Source organism: Ursus arctos, unplaced genomic scaffold (genome assembly GCF_023065955.2).
Source record: "Ursus arctos isolate Adak ecotype North America unplaced genomic scaffold, UrsArc2.0 scaffold_20, whole genome shotgun sequence".
In the NCBI taxonomy this organism is placed as follows: Eukaryota; Metazoa; Chordata; class Mammalia; order Carnivora; family Ursidae; genus Ursus; species Ursus arctos.
This window is the reverse complement of record NW_026622875.1, coordinates 50699010-50720344: the sequence shown is the minus strand read 5'-3', so window position 1 is coordinate 50720344 and position 21335 is coordinate 50699010. Positions and strand designations below refer to the sequence as shown.

At 51.2% G+C, this 21335-nt stretch overlaps 1 protein-coding gene across 1 annotated transcript in view; it reads left to right on the top strand.

Annotated features, from left to right (window-relative positions):
* DLEC1 (DLEC1 cilia and flagella associated protein) overlaps nucleotides 1–21335 on the top strand; it is a 73308-nt gene that overhangs the window by 39974 nt on the left and 11999 nt on the right. The window contains exons 7-20 of the mRNA XM_057315868.1: nucleotides 1373–1460; nucleotides 2194–2367; nucleotides 3099–3235; nucleotides 4498–4590; nucleotides 7327–7417; nucleotides 8110–8272; nucleotides 9286–9478; nucleotides 10279–10337; nucleotides 10928–11096; nucleotides 11514–11607; nucleotides 11824–11954; nucleotides 12062–12220; nucleotides 14854–14993; nucleotides 21104–21257. Coding sequence (XP_057171851.1) covers nucleotides 1373–1460; nucleotides 2194–2367; nucleotides 3099–3235; nucleotides 4498–4590; nucleotides 7327–7417; nucleotides 8110–8272; nucleotides 9286–9478; nucleotides 10279–10337; nucleotides 10928–11096; nucleotides 11514–11607; nucleotides 11824–11954; nucleotides 12062–12220; nucleotides 14854–14993; nucleotides 21104–21257 — 1845 coding nt within the window. The remainder of the gene's footprint in view (nucleotides 1–1372; nucleotides 1461–2193; nucleotides 2368–3098; nucleotides 3236–4497; nucleotides 4591–7326; nucleotides 7418–8109; nucleotides 8273–9285; nucleotides 9479–10278; nucleotides 10338–10927; nucleotides 11097–11513; nucleotides 11608–11823; nucleotides 11955–12061; nucleotides 12221–14853; nucleotides 14994–21103; nucleotides 21258–21335) is intronic.

The following is a 21335-nucleotide window of genomic DNA, read 5'->3' as shown; positions in this document are numbered from 1 at the left end:
GCTGAAACCAAGAGTTGGACATTTAACTGACTGAGCCACCAAGGCACCCGTCAAAATTTAAAGAAGAAAATATAGGAGTTATAGACAGATTTCTTGAAACAGAAGCAAAAACCACAAAAAGTTGATAGAGTTTATATTGAAATTTTAGAAACTGTACATCAAAAGATAATGAGTTATAAACTTGGAGATGTTTAAAACATATACCTTATAAAGAATTAGCACCCAGAGTATATCAAGAACTCCTACAAATCAATAAGAGAAAGAAATGGCAAAATGGTAAAAGGATATGGACAGACAACTCATACAAGAGGAACCCCAAATAGCAAATAAACATATGAAACGATGCTCATCATTATTAATAACAGAGAAGTGAAGATTAAAACCATAATATGGGTCTCTCCACACTTGGTTGTGCTTCACAGATGGATTGGTGCAAATGTTGTGTTGGCCAAAAATGGACAAGTGTTGACTTAGGAATATATACCTATGAATAAAAGTATGAAGACACACACTTCACATTTATGTAGCTGTTATCTGGTAGAGGGCAAAGGGCTGAGGGAGGGCTTCATCTGTATTTTTAATGTTTTTTCTTAAGCTGGGTGATGGAAACATGGCTTTTGTCATGTTATAATTTATACATTTTTTCCAGTATAATATTTCACAAAAGAGAAGGAAAAGATGTGTTCGTGTACTGAGCTCCTCTTTTGTGCTAGGCCCTGTGCAGAGTGCCCGTGTGTGAGTTCCAGGCCTTGCCCCTGGGGGTCTCCCAGTCTGAGGCGGGGAGAAGAGAAGGCAGGATTTAATAGGGGTTGCATGGGTTGAGTGGTGGAGGGAGGCCCAATTACAGCCCTATCATACAGGTGCCCACAGGCACCTCTTGACTGAGCCCATGGGAAGAAGTGGCCCAAAGGAATATGTGGGGAAGAAGTCAGCAAAGTAAGATGCCAGGCAGGCAGGACTTTGGAGTTGGATGTCCTGGGCTCAAATCTCAAGACCATCACTTACTGGTTAAGGTGCCTCTTCGAACTTCAGCTTCTTCAGGGTAAAATAGAGATAGCTCCCACCTTTTCCAGGTTATTGTGAGGTTGGGGGGCACATAGCAGATGTTCAACAAACAGTAGGTCTTGTTTTAAAGAGGGCAAAGCATAGGTCAGATCTATTCCTGCTTCATGTTCACCTTGTATTTTATTTTTTCCAATACAACCTAAGGTAGATAGAGGGGCATGGTGAATCCCCAGGTGCCCATCCCCCAGCCCAGACTCATTTCATCTACACCTGTACCCACTTTCCATATCATGTAGTCAATCTGGGCCTCATATCACTTGGCCGTGCGCATTGCTGTCTAAAAGAGCTCCCCTTGACCTTTGGGCAGATGGTGATCTCCCTGCAGAACACCACCGCAACCAGCCGCTACCTGCGAGTCCTCCCGCCTTCTACGCCGTACTTCGCTCTGGGATTGGGTGAGTCAGCCTGGTGGTGGTCTGGACCACCTCAAAATTGTATGTGGGGCTTGCTCCTGGCACAGACCCCCCTGACCATCAGATGAGCCTGGGCCCACCTTTCCCTTAGCAGTCCCTGGGGCCCTTCCACTCTGCCCATAGCTTGCCCACCTCCAGCCCATCCTCCTGGTGATGTCTCTGAGTCCTGCCAGCCCCTTTCTCCAGGCATCCCTTCTGGACCCTGGGCCTGCCCTCTGCTCACCCTCCATGCTGCCACTGCCCTCAGTCAGGTCGTCCTCATTCCTCATTTAAACCATTGTAGGGGCTTCCCAGCCGGCTTTCCAGCTTCCACAACACAGTGCTTTATCCAAGAATAGCTCTGATCATGTCATTCCCCTCTCTAACCATGCGCAGAAGCCCAAATGGCTCTCTGCTGTCCACAAAATACATTCTAAGCCATCAGGCCAGGCATGGCCTCCCCTAACTATTCCAGATGGACCATATCTCTCCCCCACCACCTGCCCAGGCCCTGGTATATTCACCTGGACTCCCTGCCCCAGCAGCCTGTCCCCCTTGCACGTCCTGGTGGTTCTGCCATCAGCGTGGCCTTGGCCCAAAAGGCATCTACTCATGGAACAGCCCAGCTGTGATGGGGTCTACCTGTGCCCCCTGGTTGCTACCCATAGCACTTGAACCCAAGTCCTGGGGGCTGACTGCTCCCCAGGTCCTCATCTGTTGCTTTTGTCACACACAGGGATGTTCCCAGGAAAAGGCGGCATGGTGGCTCCCGGAATGACCTGCCAGTACACTGTCCAGTTTTTTCCCGACTGTCTTGGGGATTTTGATGATTTTATCTTAGTCGAGACCCAGTCAGCCCACACACTCCTGATCCCCTTGCAGGCCCGGAGGCCACCCCCAGTGCTGACGTGTGAGTGTGTGTGGTCTGCCTTCCCTGGGATTCAGTTAGGGTTGAGTCCCTGTAAAGACTGCCAGCTCTCAGGGCCCCTTTGTGGCAGCACATGACTTGGTCCTCCTGGGCAGGGGTTTCTGGGTCCTGAGGAGGCACCTGCTAGCAGCTTCCATACAGCCTTCCACCATGTCAGGCCCCAGTTGTTGTCCTTCCCAGTGGAGACTGACTCAGAATTGCACACAGCAGGAGAGGAGGCCAGCAGCCTAGCTAGCCCCAGCGCAGGCTTTGCTGACTCCTGGATCCCCGAGTGGGCCTATGCCACATTGAGGCAAGGAAGGGGTGCCTGGGGCCCTCAGCAGATGTCCCCTCTGTGGCTGCGTGGGTGGCTTCTTTGGGAAGGCTGGCTTTGGCTGGGCTCCCTCATTAGCAGCCAGCCTCTTCGGCTGGGCACAGGCTGGAAATTAGGACTCTGACCCACCGCCCCCAGGGCCATGCTGCGTGGCCCTGGCTGAGGCCTGTGTCAACAGTGAGCACAGACTCCTGTTGTTCTGGAGACCAGTGGCTGCCATGTAGGCGCAGGGCTCAGGGCATGTCCCCATTCATCCTCTCTGCTCCAGGTGCTGGGCCGGAGCCCCTGCATCCTTCCACGGCTGCTCTGAGCTCTGGCTGGAGCTCAGGTGAACAAGGGCAATAGGGCCTATTCAGAGCGATATGTTATTTCTTTTGTGCCTCTTTTCCTATGGCTCCAGTGTCACCAGTGTTGGACTGTGGTTACTGCCTCATTGGGGGAATGAAGATAACCAGATTCATCTGCAAAAACGTGGGCTTCAGTGTCGGCAAGTTCTGCATTATGCCCAAAAAGAGCTGGCCACCACCAAGTTTCAGGGTGAGTGACTGCACACTGCTACCTGGAGCAAGAGCAAATCCATCCAAGAAAATCCCTCCCACCCCAGTCCCATGAGGAACTTGCTAGAGTGCACCTGTGATTGGAGACACACAGACAAAAGAATTGTGTAACGTCTCTCTCACTCAGCTGCCATAATCAACATGTATGCAGACCAGTGCTGTAGTTCTTGTCACTCCACCGAGACCTGTGTCACCTGGGCAGCTTGTATCACCTCCCTTATCCTTCCAAGCCTGGCTCAAGCGTCACTGCATTTAATCCTTCATTCAGTCATTACTGTGGCAAATGTTTTCCTAGATCCGAGGTCCTAAGTTGGCAGCTCTTTGGCTGAATTCTGTGTGCGTATTTATTTGGCACCATGCTCAAAAACATTTTTGGGAGACAACATTTAAAACTAGGGAGATTGCACCTAAAACTCTGCATTTCCAGTCTCTGAAAAATTGGAGGGGTGCCTGGCTGGCCAAGTTGGTAGAGCATGTAACTCTTGGATCTCGGGGTTGTAAGTTTGAGCCCCACGTGGGTGTAGAAATTAAAAAAATAAAATCTTTAAAAAAGAGAGAGAGAGAGAAAAGAAAAACTGGAAGATGTGCAGCACTGGGCCAGGATTCCCCGTGGCCCCTTGGCTGATACGGAGCCCTGGCCCCATGGATCGCGTGCTCACACTGTTATTTTCCAGATCTGTTTCTCTGTAACTATGTCTCTGGAACACAGGTGATAGATCCAGAGAACTGCGTGTTCCAAGCCCATCTGGCTCACTTCTGTTACCTGTCAGGGTCCTCTAGGTGTGGGTTTGTGTCCCCAGAGCGCTGAGAGGGCTTCCTTTGCCAGCGAAATGGCAGCTCCCCTCGACTCCAGAACTTAGAGCTGGGGGTGGACTGGGGATGGAGGCAGCCACGCAGGGCGCTGGGGTGGGGAAAGGACTGTGCTTTGGGAGCCCTCCTCCCTGGCGGGGCCTCCTCTCACGCTTCTGCTCCATATCTGAAGCACTCGTCAGTGGTGTTCCTCCTGCCTCCTACCAGCGCTCAGCTCCTCACGGGTGTTCTGTGATCCTTCGGCCCAGGGAGGGTGGAGGGAGTGCTTGCGGAATGGGCGAGCCTCAGTTTCTTCATTGGCCGTGTACTGGAAGATCCTTAAAATCCTTCAGATTGCAAAATAGGATGTTTGGAGGAGAGAAGTGTGTAATGGGAGCGCTGGATTTTACAATCGCTTCCATGCTCCTGTGTAATCTTCCGCTTCTCTTTAAGGCTGTTGCAACCGTTGGCTTCGTCGAGCAACCTCCCTTTGGAATCCTGCCTTCGGTGTTTGAGCTGGCTCCGGGGCAGGCTGTATGTATGGAGGTAGGTAATTAGACGTGACGTATAGTTTCTCCTCGGCACGACTGGACATTGCTGTTTCCACAGCTGCTTACCTGATGTCACTGGCCTCTGTTTTTGTGACTTGAATATCCACTCCCATTCCAGGATGGTTTCTGTGTAGGAGGGTGTTCCTACGTTCTTGGGAGGTTCCCACGTTCTTTGACTGTCTCCTGACACCTCTTACAAAGCAAGTGCAGACAGCCCTAGCATTCCATCATGATGCCCCAATGCTGCGTGTCCGCACTGTTAGCCTGGGAGTCCCTCCCATCTTAGCTGCCTCTGGAATCTTCCTTTGGTTCTTTGGTCTCTCTTGGACACCTTCCCCACACCCCTGCCAGATCTGGTGCCTGGGGGATGATAGTGACTTTGTCCTCTCTTTCCTTTTTCATCCTCAGTTATATGGTCAACGAGGCCTTCCTTCGGCCTTATTCTGAACCTCTACAGAAGCTCTCAGACTTGGGTCTGCGGGCTGTGGGGCTTGTCCTTTCCTAACCAGCTTCTTTCAGTGGCCCCTTTGGCTCATCACACCTGCTCACTGATCCCCAGCACAGTCTGAGAAACGATGCTGTCTCTTTGCCCCTCTTGCTCCACACCTTCACCCTCCCTGACTGTCCAGCCCAGGGATCAGACTCTGAGCCGCAGGCATATGTGGCCTTCCTCGCTAGCCTGTTGGAGGAGGCACTGACATTCAAGAGTGAAAACTGTCTAGTCTCTAAGGAAGGGGATTTGAGCCAAGAGCTGTAGGGTTTTCAAACTACCTATTGCAATCTCCTGAGAATCTTGCAAACGCACGGGTGTCTTGGCCCTAGTCCTGAGGTTTTGAGTTAATGGGTCTGGGGTTTGCCTGAGGCATAGGATTTTTAAAGCCTTGCAAGTGTGCAGCAAAGTTTGAAGACCACTTCTGTGAGCTGCTTTGCCATAGTGAAAAGGAAGGCTTCCTTTATTAGCTGCTTTCCAGTGTCAAGTGCCTGATGGCATCTCGTTTGGGAGTCCTGGAGCAATGCCTTTTTGTTCATGTCTGTGCTAATCTCATCCCTGGTAAGAACCTGGCTTTTGGGGTTGGGATGAAGCCAGTTCAGGGTGTTGTAGGGTTTTGTCAGACCTCACCTGCTGATGGAGAGTGGCTTGGGTCCTTTTGCCTGTTCCAGGCCTTGTCAGTACCTTGTGGTGTGGCTTTAAGGAATTGGGGCCGGCCACCCCTGCCCAGGCCAGGATATCCCCTCATCTCCCTGTGATTTCCAGGGAAAGGAAGAGGGGAGCAGCAGGACTCTTCGGGGAGCAGTGAGGAGTCAAGGGGGGGGTTTTCCCCTTGACACTCCTTGTGTATTGATTGTTTGGGGTTTGTTTTAAAATGTATTCATATTTCTGGGGCACCTGGGTGACTCATTCAGTTAAGCGTCTACCTTCAGCTTGGGTCATGATCTCAGGGTCCTGAGATCGAGCCCCACATCAGGCTCCCTGCCCAGCGTGGAGTCTGCTTCTCCCTCTCCCTCTGCCCCTCCCCCTGCACCCCCGCCCTGCTCGTGTGCTCTCTCTCTCTGTCAAATAAAAAATAAAATCTTTTAAAAGATTTTTCTGAACAAGAAACAAATTCACATGATTAAACTTCAGAAGCTGCAACTAGATGAACAGCGAAGTGCTCCTTCTCCCTGTGGTTTTCAAGTTCTTCACCCACCCAGAGGCCACAGCCCCACCAGTCTCTCACCGCCCTGCCAGATAACGCGGTGCCTGGCGAACAACCGCGTGTGTGCTTTCTTTCCCTTGCTTCTCGCTTTCCTTTCCACAGATCGCTGCCCACACTCTACCCCGTCCTGCCACTCACTGCTCTGTCTCAGAGTGTTCTCATATTCGTCACAGCTGTGCAGTAGCCCCCCACACCAGTGCGCCGTAACTCAGCTCAGCCGTCCCCTGCTGCTGGCCGCGAAGATCCTTTCTGATCTCTGGCCATTTCAGGGACTCCATACATCACTCTGTCCCGCTGTGAGTCTGTTGGCAGGTTCTAGTCCTGGAAGTGGATTTGCCGACTCCGGGGTCTCTGCTGGTCAGAATTGTGGTTCACGTTGCCCAAATCCCTACTATGTGGGTATGTCAGGGTGTCTGTTCCCTCACACCCTTGCCAATACAGTGTGTTATCAAATGTAAAAGAAAAACTGTTACCAAAAAAAAAGGAAAGAAAACCTGTTGTCATGAGTATTTTAAAGCATATGCAAAAATGGGAGAGGCTAGTTTAACACTCACTCGTGTTCTCAGCACCCAGTCAACATTTATCAACTCTTGGCCAAACTCATCGCATCTGCGCCCCTCCGTCTCTTCCAGCCAAGCCCTGCCCTCCAGATTATTTTGAAGAAAATTCAGCTATCTTATCATTGCATTTCTGATTGCTGGCTTTCTGCCCTTTGTCCGTATGTAGAGTGAAAACTTTTTCTGGGTGGTTTTCATTTGCATTTCTTTTATCATGGATGAGGTTAAACGTGTTCATGTGTTGAGCTGTTTGTAGCTCAGTCTCAGTCTCAGTCTTTTTCTTCATGCCTTTCAACATGCTTCCTGCATTATTCTGGGGTGGGGCCTTGGTGGAACCCCCTGGCCTTAGGGAGAAGGGGCGTGGGGGGGAGCTGGGAGGGAAGTGAGAAGTGGAGGACAAGGGGAGAGGGTGTGTGTCAGAGGAGGAGGAGGGCAGCTCCTTAATGGGAGGTAACAGGGCAGCCCTTCTCTCCACAGGTCTTGTTCCTCCCAACGAGCCTAGAAAAGGCAGAGCAGACCTTCGTCATTGTGTGTGACAACTGCCAGATAAAGGAGCTGGTGACCGTAGGTGGGCTTGTGTGTGCTTCCAGGCCTGGGGCCGGTGCGGGTGGGTACCCTGACTCCAGAAGCTACTGCATTAGCCTTGGCATAGCCACCCTATCTCAGGGGGCCACACTGAGGGGGTGCTGCAGCCTCTAGGCTCTGGGGCCTGGTGCTCTGGTCAGACGTTGGAGACCCAAGCCATTGTGGCCTTTGGGACAATCCCAAGGAGCCTTCTAGTGAGAGACAGATGGAAACCTGGGGTGAAGTCTTTGATTTCTTAGATTTTGATTTGATTTCTTCATTTTGAAACTCACCCCGATCTCCTTTGGGGAATTGCCACAAACTTACACATAAATGACCGGAGGCACCCCAGGTTCTGTGGAGCCAGAAGGGGCATCCTGCTGGACTTCCCCAAGATGCCCTTCTTCCTTCCTTCCTTCCTTCCTTCCTTCCTTCCTTCCTTCCTTCTGTCCATCCTTCCATCCAGTTTCACCCAACAAGCATTAACTGCATGCCCGCTATGTGCCAGGTTATCAAAATCACCTCCTTGTAGTCTGGGAAGATATGGGTGCAGGATCTGTGTGCGGATGGCCCCCTGTTCCTGGGGTCATGGTCAAGGCCAGTTGCACGTGGATGGTGGCATGGATCCTGTGACAGCCTTTGGTCACAGAGTCCTGATTTCAGCCCCGGTGAAACTTTACTGTCTTACTGTGTCAGGAATTGGGCAGCTGGTTGCTTTGGATCTGATCTATATTTCTGGGGAAGAAAGTCAGCCGGAGCCTGGAGAGCTCACAGACTTAACAGCCCAGCACTTCATACGCTTTGAGCCTGAGAACCTTCAGTCCACAGCTAGAAAGCAGCTGATTATTAGAAATGCTACGTGAGTGACCCTGTGCCAGACCCTCCGATGTGCACCCTTTCTCCTTCTGCACCTGGCCTGGAGTTCCCAGTGAGGCAGGGGGTTCCTTCCAAGGGCCAGGAAGGAATCTGGGCACAGGGTGGAAGAACCCAGATTTGCACTGCCCATCATGGTAGCCGCATGTGGCTATTGAAATTGAAATCTATTAAAATAGTTCTAATTTTGCTTTTTTGGTGGCACCAGTCACATCTGAAGTACCAGCCACATGTGTAGCTTGTGACCATCATATTGGACAGAGCAGATATGTAAGACGGCCGTTGCTGCGGTCTGTTATGTGGGACAGTGTTGTTCTAGGTCATCCTGGAGTACCCTTAGCCCAGAACAGTTTTGCAGAGAGGTCTTGCCCTTCCCATGAGGGGCAACCATCCCAAGTTCCAGGATCAGGCAGATTGTGACCAGTGGGTTCAGTTCCTGACCATCCTGTGAGCACCGCCTTCCCTGGTGACCCCAGGCCTTGCAAGTGTCTGTCACCCGAGCTGATGAGCAGTACCCATCTGCCGTCCCTCCCCGTCTGCAGCCTGCCGGAGTCCCGCCTCCCCACCACCGTGGAGTTGTCACGGCTCTGTTGGGAGCTGGCGGGCACATCCCCTTCTGGACAGAGCTGTCCTGGGAGGCCACAGCTGGAGGGGTGGAGGAGGGTAGGGGGGGAGTCCAGGGGGCAAACTTTGGAATTCTCATGTGGTAGGAGACACTGCAGACAGTGGTCCAGATATCTGCAGCTTCATAGTTAGAGCCAGATTCCCTGTGTTTACCATTTTCCCTGAGTCACCGTGGCTCCAGCCCCCAACTGCTGCAGTGGAGAGAGGGAAGCTCTCTTAGGAGGTCTCCAGCGTAGCCTCCTTGACCCACGTGCTCCCCCACCTCCTGTTCTTGGGTCCTTCGCTCACTCCTGGAGTGGGGCCCAGCTGGGCAGGGGGTCGGCAGACTGGTCCTGGCAAAACTGGGACGTGGCCTTGGATCTGCTGCCCCCACAGGCACGTGGAGCTGCCCTTCCACTGGCAGACCATGAAGCCCAACCTGCAGCCCCTAATGCCAGGAGAAACCTTCAGCCTGGACAGCCTCAAGTACCACCCTGACAGGGAGACGGCCTTCTCCATCCTGCCCGAAAGGGGGGTTCTCAGCCCCCACGCAGACCATGAGTTCATCCTGAGCTTTTCTCCTCATGAGGTAAAAATGATGCCATCCTGGTAGTCACACATGATGGGGTCGTGGTACTTTCACCCCCCTCCCCGCCCCCATCCTTATTCTTCAGTGACACTGAAGCTGCAGCGGAGCCTGACGAGATCCCGGCATCCTCCGAGGTTGGCACTTAGCTGAGAGTGGGGCCGGAGGACAAAGTGGCCTATCCTGCCTGGTCCTGATGGTGCACACACCTTGTCTGCGGCAGGACCCTGAGCTCATTTCCTCAGCTCTGGTGTCTTCCCCGAGTCCACTGTGTCGGTGGCAGTACCATCTCTGTCCAGCCCCCAGCGTCCCCCAGAGAGTGAGGTGCAGGTGCTGAGGGCCAGGTTCACATGGTGGGCTCCTGTGCGAGGCCCTGTGCATAACTCGAGAGGGGAGTGAGAGCTGGGTGTGAAGGGGGTGCTCTGGGACCCTGTTCAGCCAGCATCCCGGCCCTACTCTTCTGGGAGGCTGTGGTGCTACCCACAGTTGAGGGCACTGCCGATAGACAATGCCAGGGTCTGGAGAGCCTGTCCTTTCTGTTGCTCAGGTCCAGCTGAGGTAGGAATGCCAGTCTTGAGACTGTGGCGGCCCCTACACCCTGAGTCCTGCCTCACATCCTGGCAGGCCACCCCTCTTTCCCTAGGATAGGGGGGCGGTAGCAGGAAAGTGGCACCGTGTTTTCCAGAAGTTCTCTCTGGCAGCTAGGCCAGGAGGAGAAGGAATTCCTGCCATGGCTCCTGGCTTCTCCAGGGCAGCCTGATTGGAATGCAGTTTGTTTTCAGGGTGCTGTGTTTGTCTTGCAGCCCAGGGATTTTCACAGTGTACTCCAGATGGTGCTAGAGGAAGTCCCAGAGCCCATGAAGTGAGCGGGGACTTGGGGACTGGGCCTTATATGAGGGGTGGACAGCGGGGCCTGCCTTCGCCTTGGGGATACGGGGGAGGGCAACGGCAAGGAGTGAATGACCCCCCTGCCCCCCAGCAGGCTTTGACGTGGGGTGGGGGGGGGCTTCTGCCTTGCCCTGGCGCCTAGGCCCAGAGGGGCTCAGCCACAGGAACTGCTTGCTGGGCTCCACTCACTGTTAACACTGGGCAGCCAGGCTGCTGGGTCCTGGGTGGTGGCAACTAAGGAGGAGAGGCTGTAGCCCATCGGGGGCATCTCCCTCAGCTCTTCCCTGGACAGACTGTCAGGGTGGGTCTCCAGTCAGCCTCGCGTGGAGACCCCAGGCTGGATGCCACTACAGTGTAGTCCTCGGAGGCGACAGGCAAGGCGCCCTGCCCCAGTACTGTCACTTTTCAGTTGTCTCATGCCTCTGATTTGAGGGTGCTTAGGAGCTGCGGGTAGGGGAGTGCTTTCTTTTCACAAGACCACAGATAAGGGACAGAGGTGGGGGCCATGCAGGGCCATGCTCCTGGGCTGCGTTGGCTCTTAGCTCACGGTGGGTTTGTGTTCAGCTTGGAACTGGGAAAACTGAAGGATTCCTCCTACTCTGTGGATGACGTGATTGTCCTGGAAATCGAGGTGAAAGGCTCAGTGGAACCTTTCCAGGTTCTCTTAGAACCGTATGCCCTCATCATCCCTGGGGAGAACTACATTGGCATAAATGTGAAGAAAAATTTTAAGGTAGGCTATGGTCTCCCCCCAGCCTAGGCTGGCCATGAGTGTGCGGGACTTGGCATGAGTATAGGGAGAATGTGGCTGGAGGGGTGGATGGCAGCCACTGCATAGAGGATGAGACTGTCCCCAGGGCTCTTGAACCTGACTTGGTGTGCACAGATGACGGGCCGGGCCTGTCATTTTACCAGCTCCCCAGCAGCCTCCGAACAATAGGGCCGTGGGACTGTTCCTGCGTTCCTGGGCCTCTGGTGGGATGTGGTGCCCACAAACTGCCATGTGGTGTCGGTGCCGTTGGATGGCCAATAATTAGCTGGGAGGGTGTCAGGAGGACCCATGTGGGCCCACAGCCCTGCGGTCCTTCGGCGGGTGCAGATTTGGGCGGGGGCGGCGCCTGGCGAGCCCGGGTTGGGGCGTGTCTTGCAGATGTGGAACAACAGCAAGTCCCCCATCAGATACCTGTGGGGGAAGGGCAGTGACTGCCACATCATTGAAGTGGAGCCCTGCACAGGGACCATAGGTAACTGAGGGGACAGTGGGGGAGGGGCTGGCGGGAGGGGGAGATCCAAGAAGACAGGGCCGGTGCAGGGGTTCAGAGGGCTCCGGGAGCAGCTCCAGCTGCAGCCTGGCCTGTGTGGCGGACGAGAAAAGTCAGCGGAGGCCAGACATCTGGGCCCAGCCGCAGGGGGGGGCTGCCCCCCTCCCTTCCTCCAGCTCGCTTCCCCCTCTCTTCCAGAGCCCAACGAGGTGGAGGATTTTGAGCTGAGCTTCACCGGGGGTGTCCCTGGCCCAACATGCCAGGACCTGCTGTGTGAAATCCAGAACTCACCCTCGCCGGTGGTGTTACACATTGAGGCGGCCTTTAAGGTGCTGCTGGGGGGCTGCGCGGCTGGGTGGGCCGGAAGGGTGGCAGGGGTAGGGCGCAGAGTCAGCTCCCAAGGCGGCCCAGTGACAGGCCCCTCTGGGTGTCTCAGGGGCCCGCGCTTGTCATCAACGTCTCAGCCCTTCAGTTCGGTTTGCTGCGCCTGGGGCAGAAAGCCACCAACTCCATCCAGATCCAGAATGTCAGCCAGCTCCCTGCCACGTGGTGCATGAGGGAGAGCCTGGTCTGCCTCCAGGAGAGGCATGAGAGCGTAAGTCGGGCACGTCTGGCTCGAGCGCTGCCACCCCTCCCCCTGGGAGCGGACTCACCGGTGGTGGAGGAACGGTGAAACCTGTCCTGGCGTGTTCAGAGCATAGAGGCTGGAGAGGAAGAGCCTGCCTGGTCACTCTTGCCTGGCAGTGTCCCCGGTTCTCCCCATCTCAGGCAGTTGGGGTCCTCTCTACAGCAGAACTTAAACCTGAACTGGATTTTCCTGTTCCTTTCTCCACCATCTGATGTGGAAATAAGACATGGGTCTCTCCTTCTGTCAGAGCAGCCTGAGTTAGGACGAAAACAGGCAGCTGAGCTGAGCGGGAAGCTCCCAGGCCTCCTGGGAGGGCCAGGCCCTCAGGGCTCCCCCCCAAAGGTTCCGAACCTCCCAGGGACTGTGCTTGCAGTTTGACTACCTGCCACCAGGGGGCACTTGCGCCTGGGCCTGAGGCCCCAAACAAGGGAATCCAAGATGCATTTCCACTCAAGTAGCTCTTTCCTCTTAACTATAAACATGGAAAATACTAAAAGTGATTAAGTATCATCATCGTCATCATCACATTTAAACACGATGTGCGATCCAGAGCAAAACCAGAACAAGTGGCACGAAACGTCAGTTACTCCCTTCCTGCCGGCGGTTACCTGGGAGTCACCGCCGGCGGCCCCCACTCTTCCTACACGGCACAGCTGTGGCTTCTTGGGAGCTGCCTTAGGTCATTATTGCCCATGTGAAGCTCTGACAAGGTCTGCGTGGTGAAAGCATCCTCCCTCTGACTGCTTTTGCTTGCCCACTTACCATCTGAGGGAGAACATTGCCCTTCCCTCCTCCCACATTCAGAAGCCGAGGACAGACAGGTGCAGCCGCATTGCCATAGCCGTCTTATCTGCCAGCGGGCGTTCCCTTTCTCCTGACTTTTCCTTTACCCTGGACCGGCCTCGTCCTTTAGGCAACGGCCTCATTTCTCCAGCCAGGCACTCTGGAACTTAGCAGTTTTGACCATTTGCATCAAATTACCAACGCCATTGCCAAGAGCCACTGCCAAGTGTCCTGTTACACAGGCTTGGGGTTTAGCATTTTCCGTCCAGGCTCATGGGTCTCCCCACTTGGATTTGGAAACCATGGAAGATGGGGACAGGGACAGGGTGGTATCAGTATCTTTAGGCAGGAAGTTTTTCTTCAAATGAAACCTTAGGCAGAAGCCCAAGATCGAGAATAAAGTGTGCTCTGGCCACCCAAAGATGCCCTTGTTAGGCGCCCCTGGCCCCGTCCTGCCTCTCCTCCCACCCTAGTCCCCTTCCCTAAGTACCGTGGTGCTTCCCAGAGCACAGACCACCGCCACTCTCCTTATTGGATAGAGACAGAGAGGGAGAGTGGCTTCCCCAGGGTCACACAGCTAGTGGGTGGTGGAGTCATCAGATCCTGGTTCTCTAATTCCCAATCTGGGTTTCTCTCCCACTGTGAAGAATGACAACACTGTATAATTGAAGTAACTTTCAATTTCATAGTATAAAATCGAGGCTGGCATGAATCCTGTCTCTACAGTTCTCTGTACTCTGTTCTTTTGAGCTCTCAAAAGTAATGTTGGGATTTGGGGTTTGTTAGATGTGCTCAGGTCAGGGGCACAGAGACCCAGTCTGGCCTACAGCATCCCCCCAGGACTCCCAGGGAGATGCATGTGAGGAATAAAGACCAAGGACAGCAAAGGGGCTCTTCTTTACTACCAGAGCTTGGGACTCGCGGAGAGTTAGGCCAGCCCCTCCTTTCCTGCTAGTGCCAGGGAGGTGAGCCGTCAGAAGCAAGACAGCATGGAGCCCAAGACAAGCACTCTGCACCTGAGCTGGCCAGCATGGCAGCCTGGGTGGGAGGAAGGGGCGTAGAAGACGGCAGTCCTCCACGGAGTGGGCAGGCTGCCCTCCAGGCAGGTGCCTGGCACTCACCATCTCAGTCTCCTGGAATGAAGAGACCAAAGAGGGGATAGCAACCCTCCTGGGTGTGACCTTTCCATGTTCAGTGACACCCTCATTAGGCAGTGAGACCATGGGGCCCTTCAGTCAGACCAGTGCTCCTCCACTCAGTTGGGACAGGAAAAGGGGAGTAGAGAGCCCCCCTCCCAGATGCATTCTTCTTCCTAAGGTTTTGCCCTTCTTCTCTCCCTTCCTGTGCCTAGTATGGAGGCTAAGGGGTTCAAGCCTGCAGTGGACAATGGTTGGCCAGCGGAGGGGGGGGGGTGTCGTGGAAGCATCGCCCTTCCCCCAATCTGGTGACTTGGTGGTTTTCCTTATTTAGAGCCCTCAGGGTCCTGACCCATGCCTGCTCGATGGAGCTGGGCAGATCCCTCAGAGCCACTGAGCCTGCCCCCAGTGTGGCTCCCCTCTTCCCCCTGGGGCACTCCCTCTGCCCTCTACCTCTCAGATCTGCCAGTGCATGAGGACCCTCTCCTCTACTTAGAGACTTGGTTTTGTTCTCTTAATCCTGAGAGCCCTGCTCTCCCTGCTTGCTTTGTCCTGCATCCTAGCAGCTCTTTGAGGAGCTGGGGCAGCTTGGGGGTGACCCTGGTTGGGCACGACCAACTACCAGTTCTACAATTCCAAGTGTCCTCTCTCCTCATTCTTCTGGATTGACCTCCATATCAGGTGTCTCCCTTCAACATTGAGCCCTCAAGCGGCCAGATTCACCCTCTGGGGGAGTGCAGAGTGAACATCACGTTGGAGGCCAAGCAGTGTCAGCGGCTGCAGACCGTCCTGGAGCTGGAGGTGGTAAACGGGGCCTGGAGGTAAGGGGGCAGTGGGGCAGCCATGACAGCCCGCTCCACGCCTATTCACACTATATGGATGTTGTATGCCACAAAGGACTGGCATACAAATGACTATGAATCCTTCATAGCCATTGAAGAATTTAAAAGTATTGAGACATGTTTATTCTATAAAATTTGGAAATTACAGAAAAGAAAATCCATGACCCAGAGAAAATTCACTGGTCATATTATAGGTACATCCTTCTAGTCTGTGTGCCGAAGGATTGGAAATGAGTACAACTTTCAACAGCACTTTGTGTCACCCAGTAAAGTGAAGTGTGTGCATTCCCTGTGACCCAGCAACAACCCTCGGGGAGGTGCTCCTAGAGAAACACACACGTGTGCAATGGGAGCCCTCACAGGGGATGCTCGTCACCATTGTTCATAGCTGTGAAAAACTGGAAACAACCAGTGTTTGTCAACAGGACAATGGACACCAAAAATTGTGACGTGTTTAAACGAGCAAATACCCCTGTCTTCTGGGAGGCCCACGCTGGAGGTTTCAAGGGTTTTGGTGCTACTCCCTTTCCTTCCTCCCTCCCTCTGTTCCTGTCTGCCTGCCTTCTTTTTTCTTTCTTGTGGACAATTTCTTACATATATAAAAATAGAGCAGTATAACGAGCCCGCACGTACCTATCACCTGCCCTCAGTAATTATCGCAGCACTACAAACATTGTCTCACTCGTAGCCTTCATCCCTCCCCAGACCATTCTGAAGCATCACACTCATTTTCTTCAGCTGGGTGAGGGGTACACAGGGGTTCTTTTTATTATTCTTTAAACTGTATATGTATATTTATGCTGTAGCTGTGTCATAGTCATTTCTAAAAACACTTAAGTGCTTGTTCTAAATCTTCATGGATACTCTTGAGTTATCCTCTGAAAAGACTGCCGTTTGATACTTCCACCTCCAGTGTCTGAGACTGCTCATTACCCTACACTCTCCCAGTGACAGAATCCGACTTCTAGGGGCGCCTGGGTAGCGCAGTCGTTAAGCGTTTGCCTTCGGCTCAGGGCATGATCCCAGCGTTCTGGGATCGAGTCCCACATCGGGCTCCTCCGCTGGGAGCCTGCTTCTTCCTCTCTCACTCCCCTGCTGTGTTCCCTCTCTCGCTGGCTGTCTCTCTGTCACATAAGTAAATAAAATCTTAAAAAAAAAAAAAAAAGAATCCGACTTCTAAATGTGACCACCTGATGTTTGGGGTGAGGGAGTACCACCTGTGTCCATTTGGTTTGAATGTATTTCTGTGCAGGTTTCAGTGTGACTCTTCCTCACTGCTCCCACGTGGCATCGTGTGGGCCTTAAAACCAAGGTTAAGTCTTTCTCCTCTGGGAGAATGCCTTTTATTAAGTCTGCCTATCTCCCTTCCTAGCTCTGTTCTTAAGGACCGAGAGTGAATCAGAAGGTTTCCAGTTGTAGGTGATGGAAACACAGATGTAACCAACGTAGCTGTTGGCTCCAATAACTGGGCCTTCCTGCCCTGCTGAATCCATGGGCTCCAACCTCTTCCGGGGTCTGCTCTTCTGCTTCTCGCTCATTCTCTTATCTCCTTCCCTCACCCCCACCCTCGCCTCCAACTCTGCTTCTCTGTTTGCCTTGTTCTCCCCTGGTGGCAAGAGCATTGGCCACTCTGCCACCGGGAAGGGGCGCCGCTTAGGGCTCCCGGCTCTCACACTCCCAGCTTAAAGAACTTGGAGAAAAATGACGCTTTCTCCGGAGGTGGACTCTGATTGCGCCTCTTTGGGTCACGTGCTTCCCCTCCCCTGTTGCCTGTGCCAGAGGGGGAGGGTCTGCCTGCAGAAGAAGCTGGTGGGAAAGCTGGCCAGGCAATAAAGACAGTAGCCCCCGCAGCCCACCACAGGCCTGCTGGGTGGGTCCTGCAGGAATTTAACATGTTCCTCATATTGTCCATCTCTCAGCGGGCACTAATTCGGTCTTTGGTGGATGCCCTTCTTTTGGCCATCACGGTTGTAAGTTTCAAGCTTACTTGTTCTCGGACCGTCCTTTACTGTCGTCATCTGTTATTATGGGTGCAGCAGCGTCTCACATTCCCCCAAGGAAACTCATCCTTGTTTCCTCACGTTTTGGTTGGGATCCTTCTCCTTCACTTCTTGGGTTTTGTTCTACAGTACGTAATCCTCGGCTGCCCACTCCGGATGTGCAGTGGGAGAGGAGGGAGATTTACACAAGGAGCCGAGGAGCCGGTGGTCTGGGTTTCTGAGGAAGTGGGTGTAGGCATGCAGAGCACTCCTCTTCCAGGGAGCGAAGTGGACGTGAGTGCCATCAGTACCCGGGGACCGGCATCCAGGAGGAGGAAGGCACCTTTGGGCTGGCGGCCAAGACAAACAGTAGAGGCAACCCACCCTGGCCAGCTACTCAAATCTTCGCATTCCTTCATCTGTAAATAGGAATGAAGTGGATCTCTATGATTGGTTTCCCTCGTGACAGTTGAGAGGCCCCGTGTTACTGCAGGCTCGGCCCTGACCTCTCGTCAGCCCCACACCCCTTCCGCTGTGTTGCTGTGTGGCCTTGTGGTGTGCATGAGCTCAGGCGCTGGGGCCCTGAACTGGCCACGCTAACCTCGGGGCAGCCTTTAGTTAACTCCTGGGCCCTTTCCCCATGGCCCACTCCTGCCCACGAAGCGTCTCGTTCTGTTGCTAGGGGAGCTCTGCAGGGCCTTCTCCTGCAGGGATTTTCAGTTGTCCATTCTCTGTGTGATTAGCTCATCTGATCACGTCCTTTCTTCTTTTCTCATTAGAACAGCATTACATTTACTTCTTTATTTATTTACAGTTTCCCACAAATGGTCTGTGAGCCACTCCAATGGCACAGGTGTAACAGCGGCCAATCCTGACCCAGTCTCCAGCCTTCTCCACCCTGCTGGGCTACGTTTCCGCACCCTCAGGATCTGTTAATGGTAGTCATCCCAGTGTGCAGATGGGATATTGCATTGAGGATTTGCTGTATTTTTTCCTGATGGCAAATGATGTTTTGCATCTTCCATGTGCTTATTGGCCATTTCTGTGTCTTCTTTGGAGAACTGTCTATTGAGATCTTTGCCCACTTTTTAAAAATAGGGTTGTGTTTATTATGGAGTTGTAAGTGTTCTTTATATATTCCAGATATAAATCTCTTACTAGGTATATGATTTTCAAATATTTTCTCCCATTCTGAGGATTGTCCTTTCACTTTCTTGATACTGCAAAGCATAAACATTCTTAATTTCCATGAAATCTACTTTATTTTTCTCTTTTGTAGCTTGTGCTTTTGAGGTTATATCTAAAAAACCATTGCCTAATCTCACGTCACAAAGATTTTCTTCTAAGAGTTTTGTAGTCTGGGCTCATACATTTAGGTCTCTGATCTGTTTTGAGTTAATTTTTGTGTATGGTATGAGGAAGGATCCAGCTTCATTCTTTTCTATGCAGATAACCAGTTGTTCCAGCACCATTAAAAAAAAAAAAGATTTGTTTATTTGAGAGAGAGAATGAGCATGCAAGCAGGGGGAGGGCCAGCAAACAGAGGGAGACAAGCAGACTCTCCACTGAGCAGGGAGCCCAAGATGCTGTGCTCAATCCCAGGACCCTGAGATCACGACCTGACCTGAAATCACGAGTCAGACACTCAACCGACTGAGCCACCCAGGTGCCCCTCAGCACCATTTTTTAAGAACACTGTTCTTTACCCACTGATTTGTCTTGACACCCTTGTCAAAATCAGTTGACTAGGGGCACCTGTCTGGCTCATTCGGTAGAGCATGTGACTCTTGATCTCAGGGTTGTAAGTTTGAGCTCCACACTGGGTGTAGAGGTTACTTAAAAAAAATAAAATCTTAAAAAAAAAATCAATTGACTCTACACGTGAAGGTTTATTTATGGGCTTTCAATTCTGTTCCATTGATCTATATAATTATTCTTATGCTAGTACCACATTTTCATGATTACTGTGGCTTTGTGGTAAGCTTTGGAATCAGGAAGTATGAATTCTCCAACTTTGTTTTTCTTTTTCAAGATTGTTTTGGCTTATTCTAGGTCCTTAGAATTTCCCTATGAGTTCTAAGATCCGTTTATCAATTATGGCAAATAGCCAGCTGTGATTTTAATAGGGAGTGTATTGGATCTGTTGGTCAATTTGGGGAGTATATTCACCTTAACCATATTAAGTCTTCTTATCTGTGAACATGAAATGTCTTTCCATTTATTTAGGTCTTTTTTCATTTCTTTTGGTGATGTTTTGTCATTTTCAGAGTATAAATCTTGTACTTCTTTTGTTAAAGTTATTCCTACCTATCTTTTTTGATGCTTTTGGAAATGGACTGGTTTTCTTAATTTCATTTTATGAATATTCATTGCTAGTTTATAGACCTACAGATATTTTTGTTCATTGATCTTGTATCACACAACCTTGCTGAATTCATTATTACTTCTAATAGTTCTCTAAATACAAGTTTGTGTTGTCATATGCAGAGATAATTTAACTTCTTCTTGTCAGATCCGGATGCTTTTTATTTATTTTTCCTGCCTAATGGACCTAATACTCCAGTCCAGTATTGAATAAAAGTGGCAAAAGTAGACATCCTTGTCTTGTTCCCTATCTTAAAAAGAAAGCTTTCAGGGGCGCCTGGGTGGCACAGCAGTTGAGCGTCTGCCTTCAGCTCAGGGCGTGATCCCGGCGTTCTGGGATCGAGTCCCACATCAGGCTCCTCTGCTGGGAGCCTGCTTCTTCCTCTCCCACTCCCCCTGCTTGTGTTCCCTCTCTTGCTGGCTGTCTTTCTCTGTCAAATAAATAAATCTTTAAAAAAAAAAAAAAGAAAGCTTTCAGTCTTTCACTGTTGTGTATGATGTTAGCTCTTGGCATTTTGTAGATGTCCTTTTTCAGGTTGAGGAAGTTCCCTCCTATTCCTAGTTTGTTTTTCTATTGAAAGAATGTTAGATTTCCTCAAATGTTTTTTTCTGCATCTATTGAAATGATCGTGTTCTTTTTGTCCTTTGTGTGTGTCACCATGATGTTTTACATTGACTTTTGGATGTTAAAACCAACCTTGCACTCTTAAAAAAAAAAAATCCCATTTACTCAGTGTATGATCCTTTTTATACACTGCTGGATTTGGGTTGCTGGTATTTTGATGAGGATTTTTGTAACTGTAGTCGTATGGGATATTGATATGTGGTTTTTCTGTAGTGTCTTTGGTTTTGTTACTAGTGTAATACATCTTAGAATGAGTTTGGAAGGGGCGCCTGGGTGGCTCAGTCGTTGGGCGTCTGCCTTTGGCTCAGGGCGTGATCCCAGCGTTCTGGGATTGAGCCCCACATCAGGCTCCTCCGCTGGGAGCCTGCTTCTTCCTCTCCCACTCCCCCTGCTTGTGTTCGCTCTCTCGCTGGCTGTCTCTCTCTGTCAAATTAATAAATAAAATCTTAAAAAAATGAGTTTGGAAGTGTTCACTCCCTTCTCTGTCATTTAAGAGTTTGTGAAGTATTCGTGTGGATGTATGTCTAGATTTTCTATATTGTTCCGTTGGTCTGTGTGTATATCTCTCCATGAATGGTTCACTATCTTGATTACTGTAGCCACAGAATAAGTCTTAACATCCAGTACAGTGATTTCTTATTTTATTCTTCTTTTTAAAAATTGTTTTAGTTATTCTGTGTCCTTGGTCTTTCCATGTAAATGTTATAATGAGCTTGTCTGTATTTACAAAAATCCTTTCTGGGAGTTTCCTAAGAGTTATATTAAACCTATAGGTCAATTTGTGGAGAATTGACATCTCTACTATGTTGAGTCTTCTAATCCATGAACATAGTATGTCTCTCCTTTTATTAAATCTTTGATTTCTTTCATCTGTGTTTTGTATTTTTAATTTATATGTCCACATGTTCATTGTTAGCATATCAAAAATGTGTTTTTGTACCCCATAATTTTGCTGACTCATTAGTTGTGGGAGGTTGTTGTATTTGTTGTTGTTATTATTTTTTAAGAAGTTTTTAAAATATAGACTCCTTGGGATTTTCCACATAGAGCATCATGTCATCTGCAAACAGGGATGGTTTTGTTTCTTTAATCAGTATACCTGTTATTTCCTTGTGTTCCAGCTACCTTCCTGTGTATGCTGAGGTACAGGAGCCCCATGTGTACCTGCGAAGTAGCCACGTGGAAGTCACGAACCTCTACCTGGGCGTGCCCACCAAGGCAACCGTTACACTCATCAATGGCACACTCCTGCCTACCCGGTTCCACTGGGGCAAGGTGAGTGAGCTTGCAATGTCAGGCACTGGGTCTGCAGCCCTCAGCACCAGAGGCCTATGTAGAGAGGGATGTTGCCCC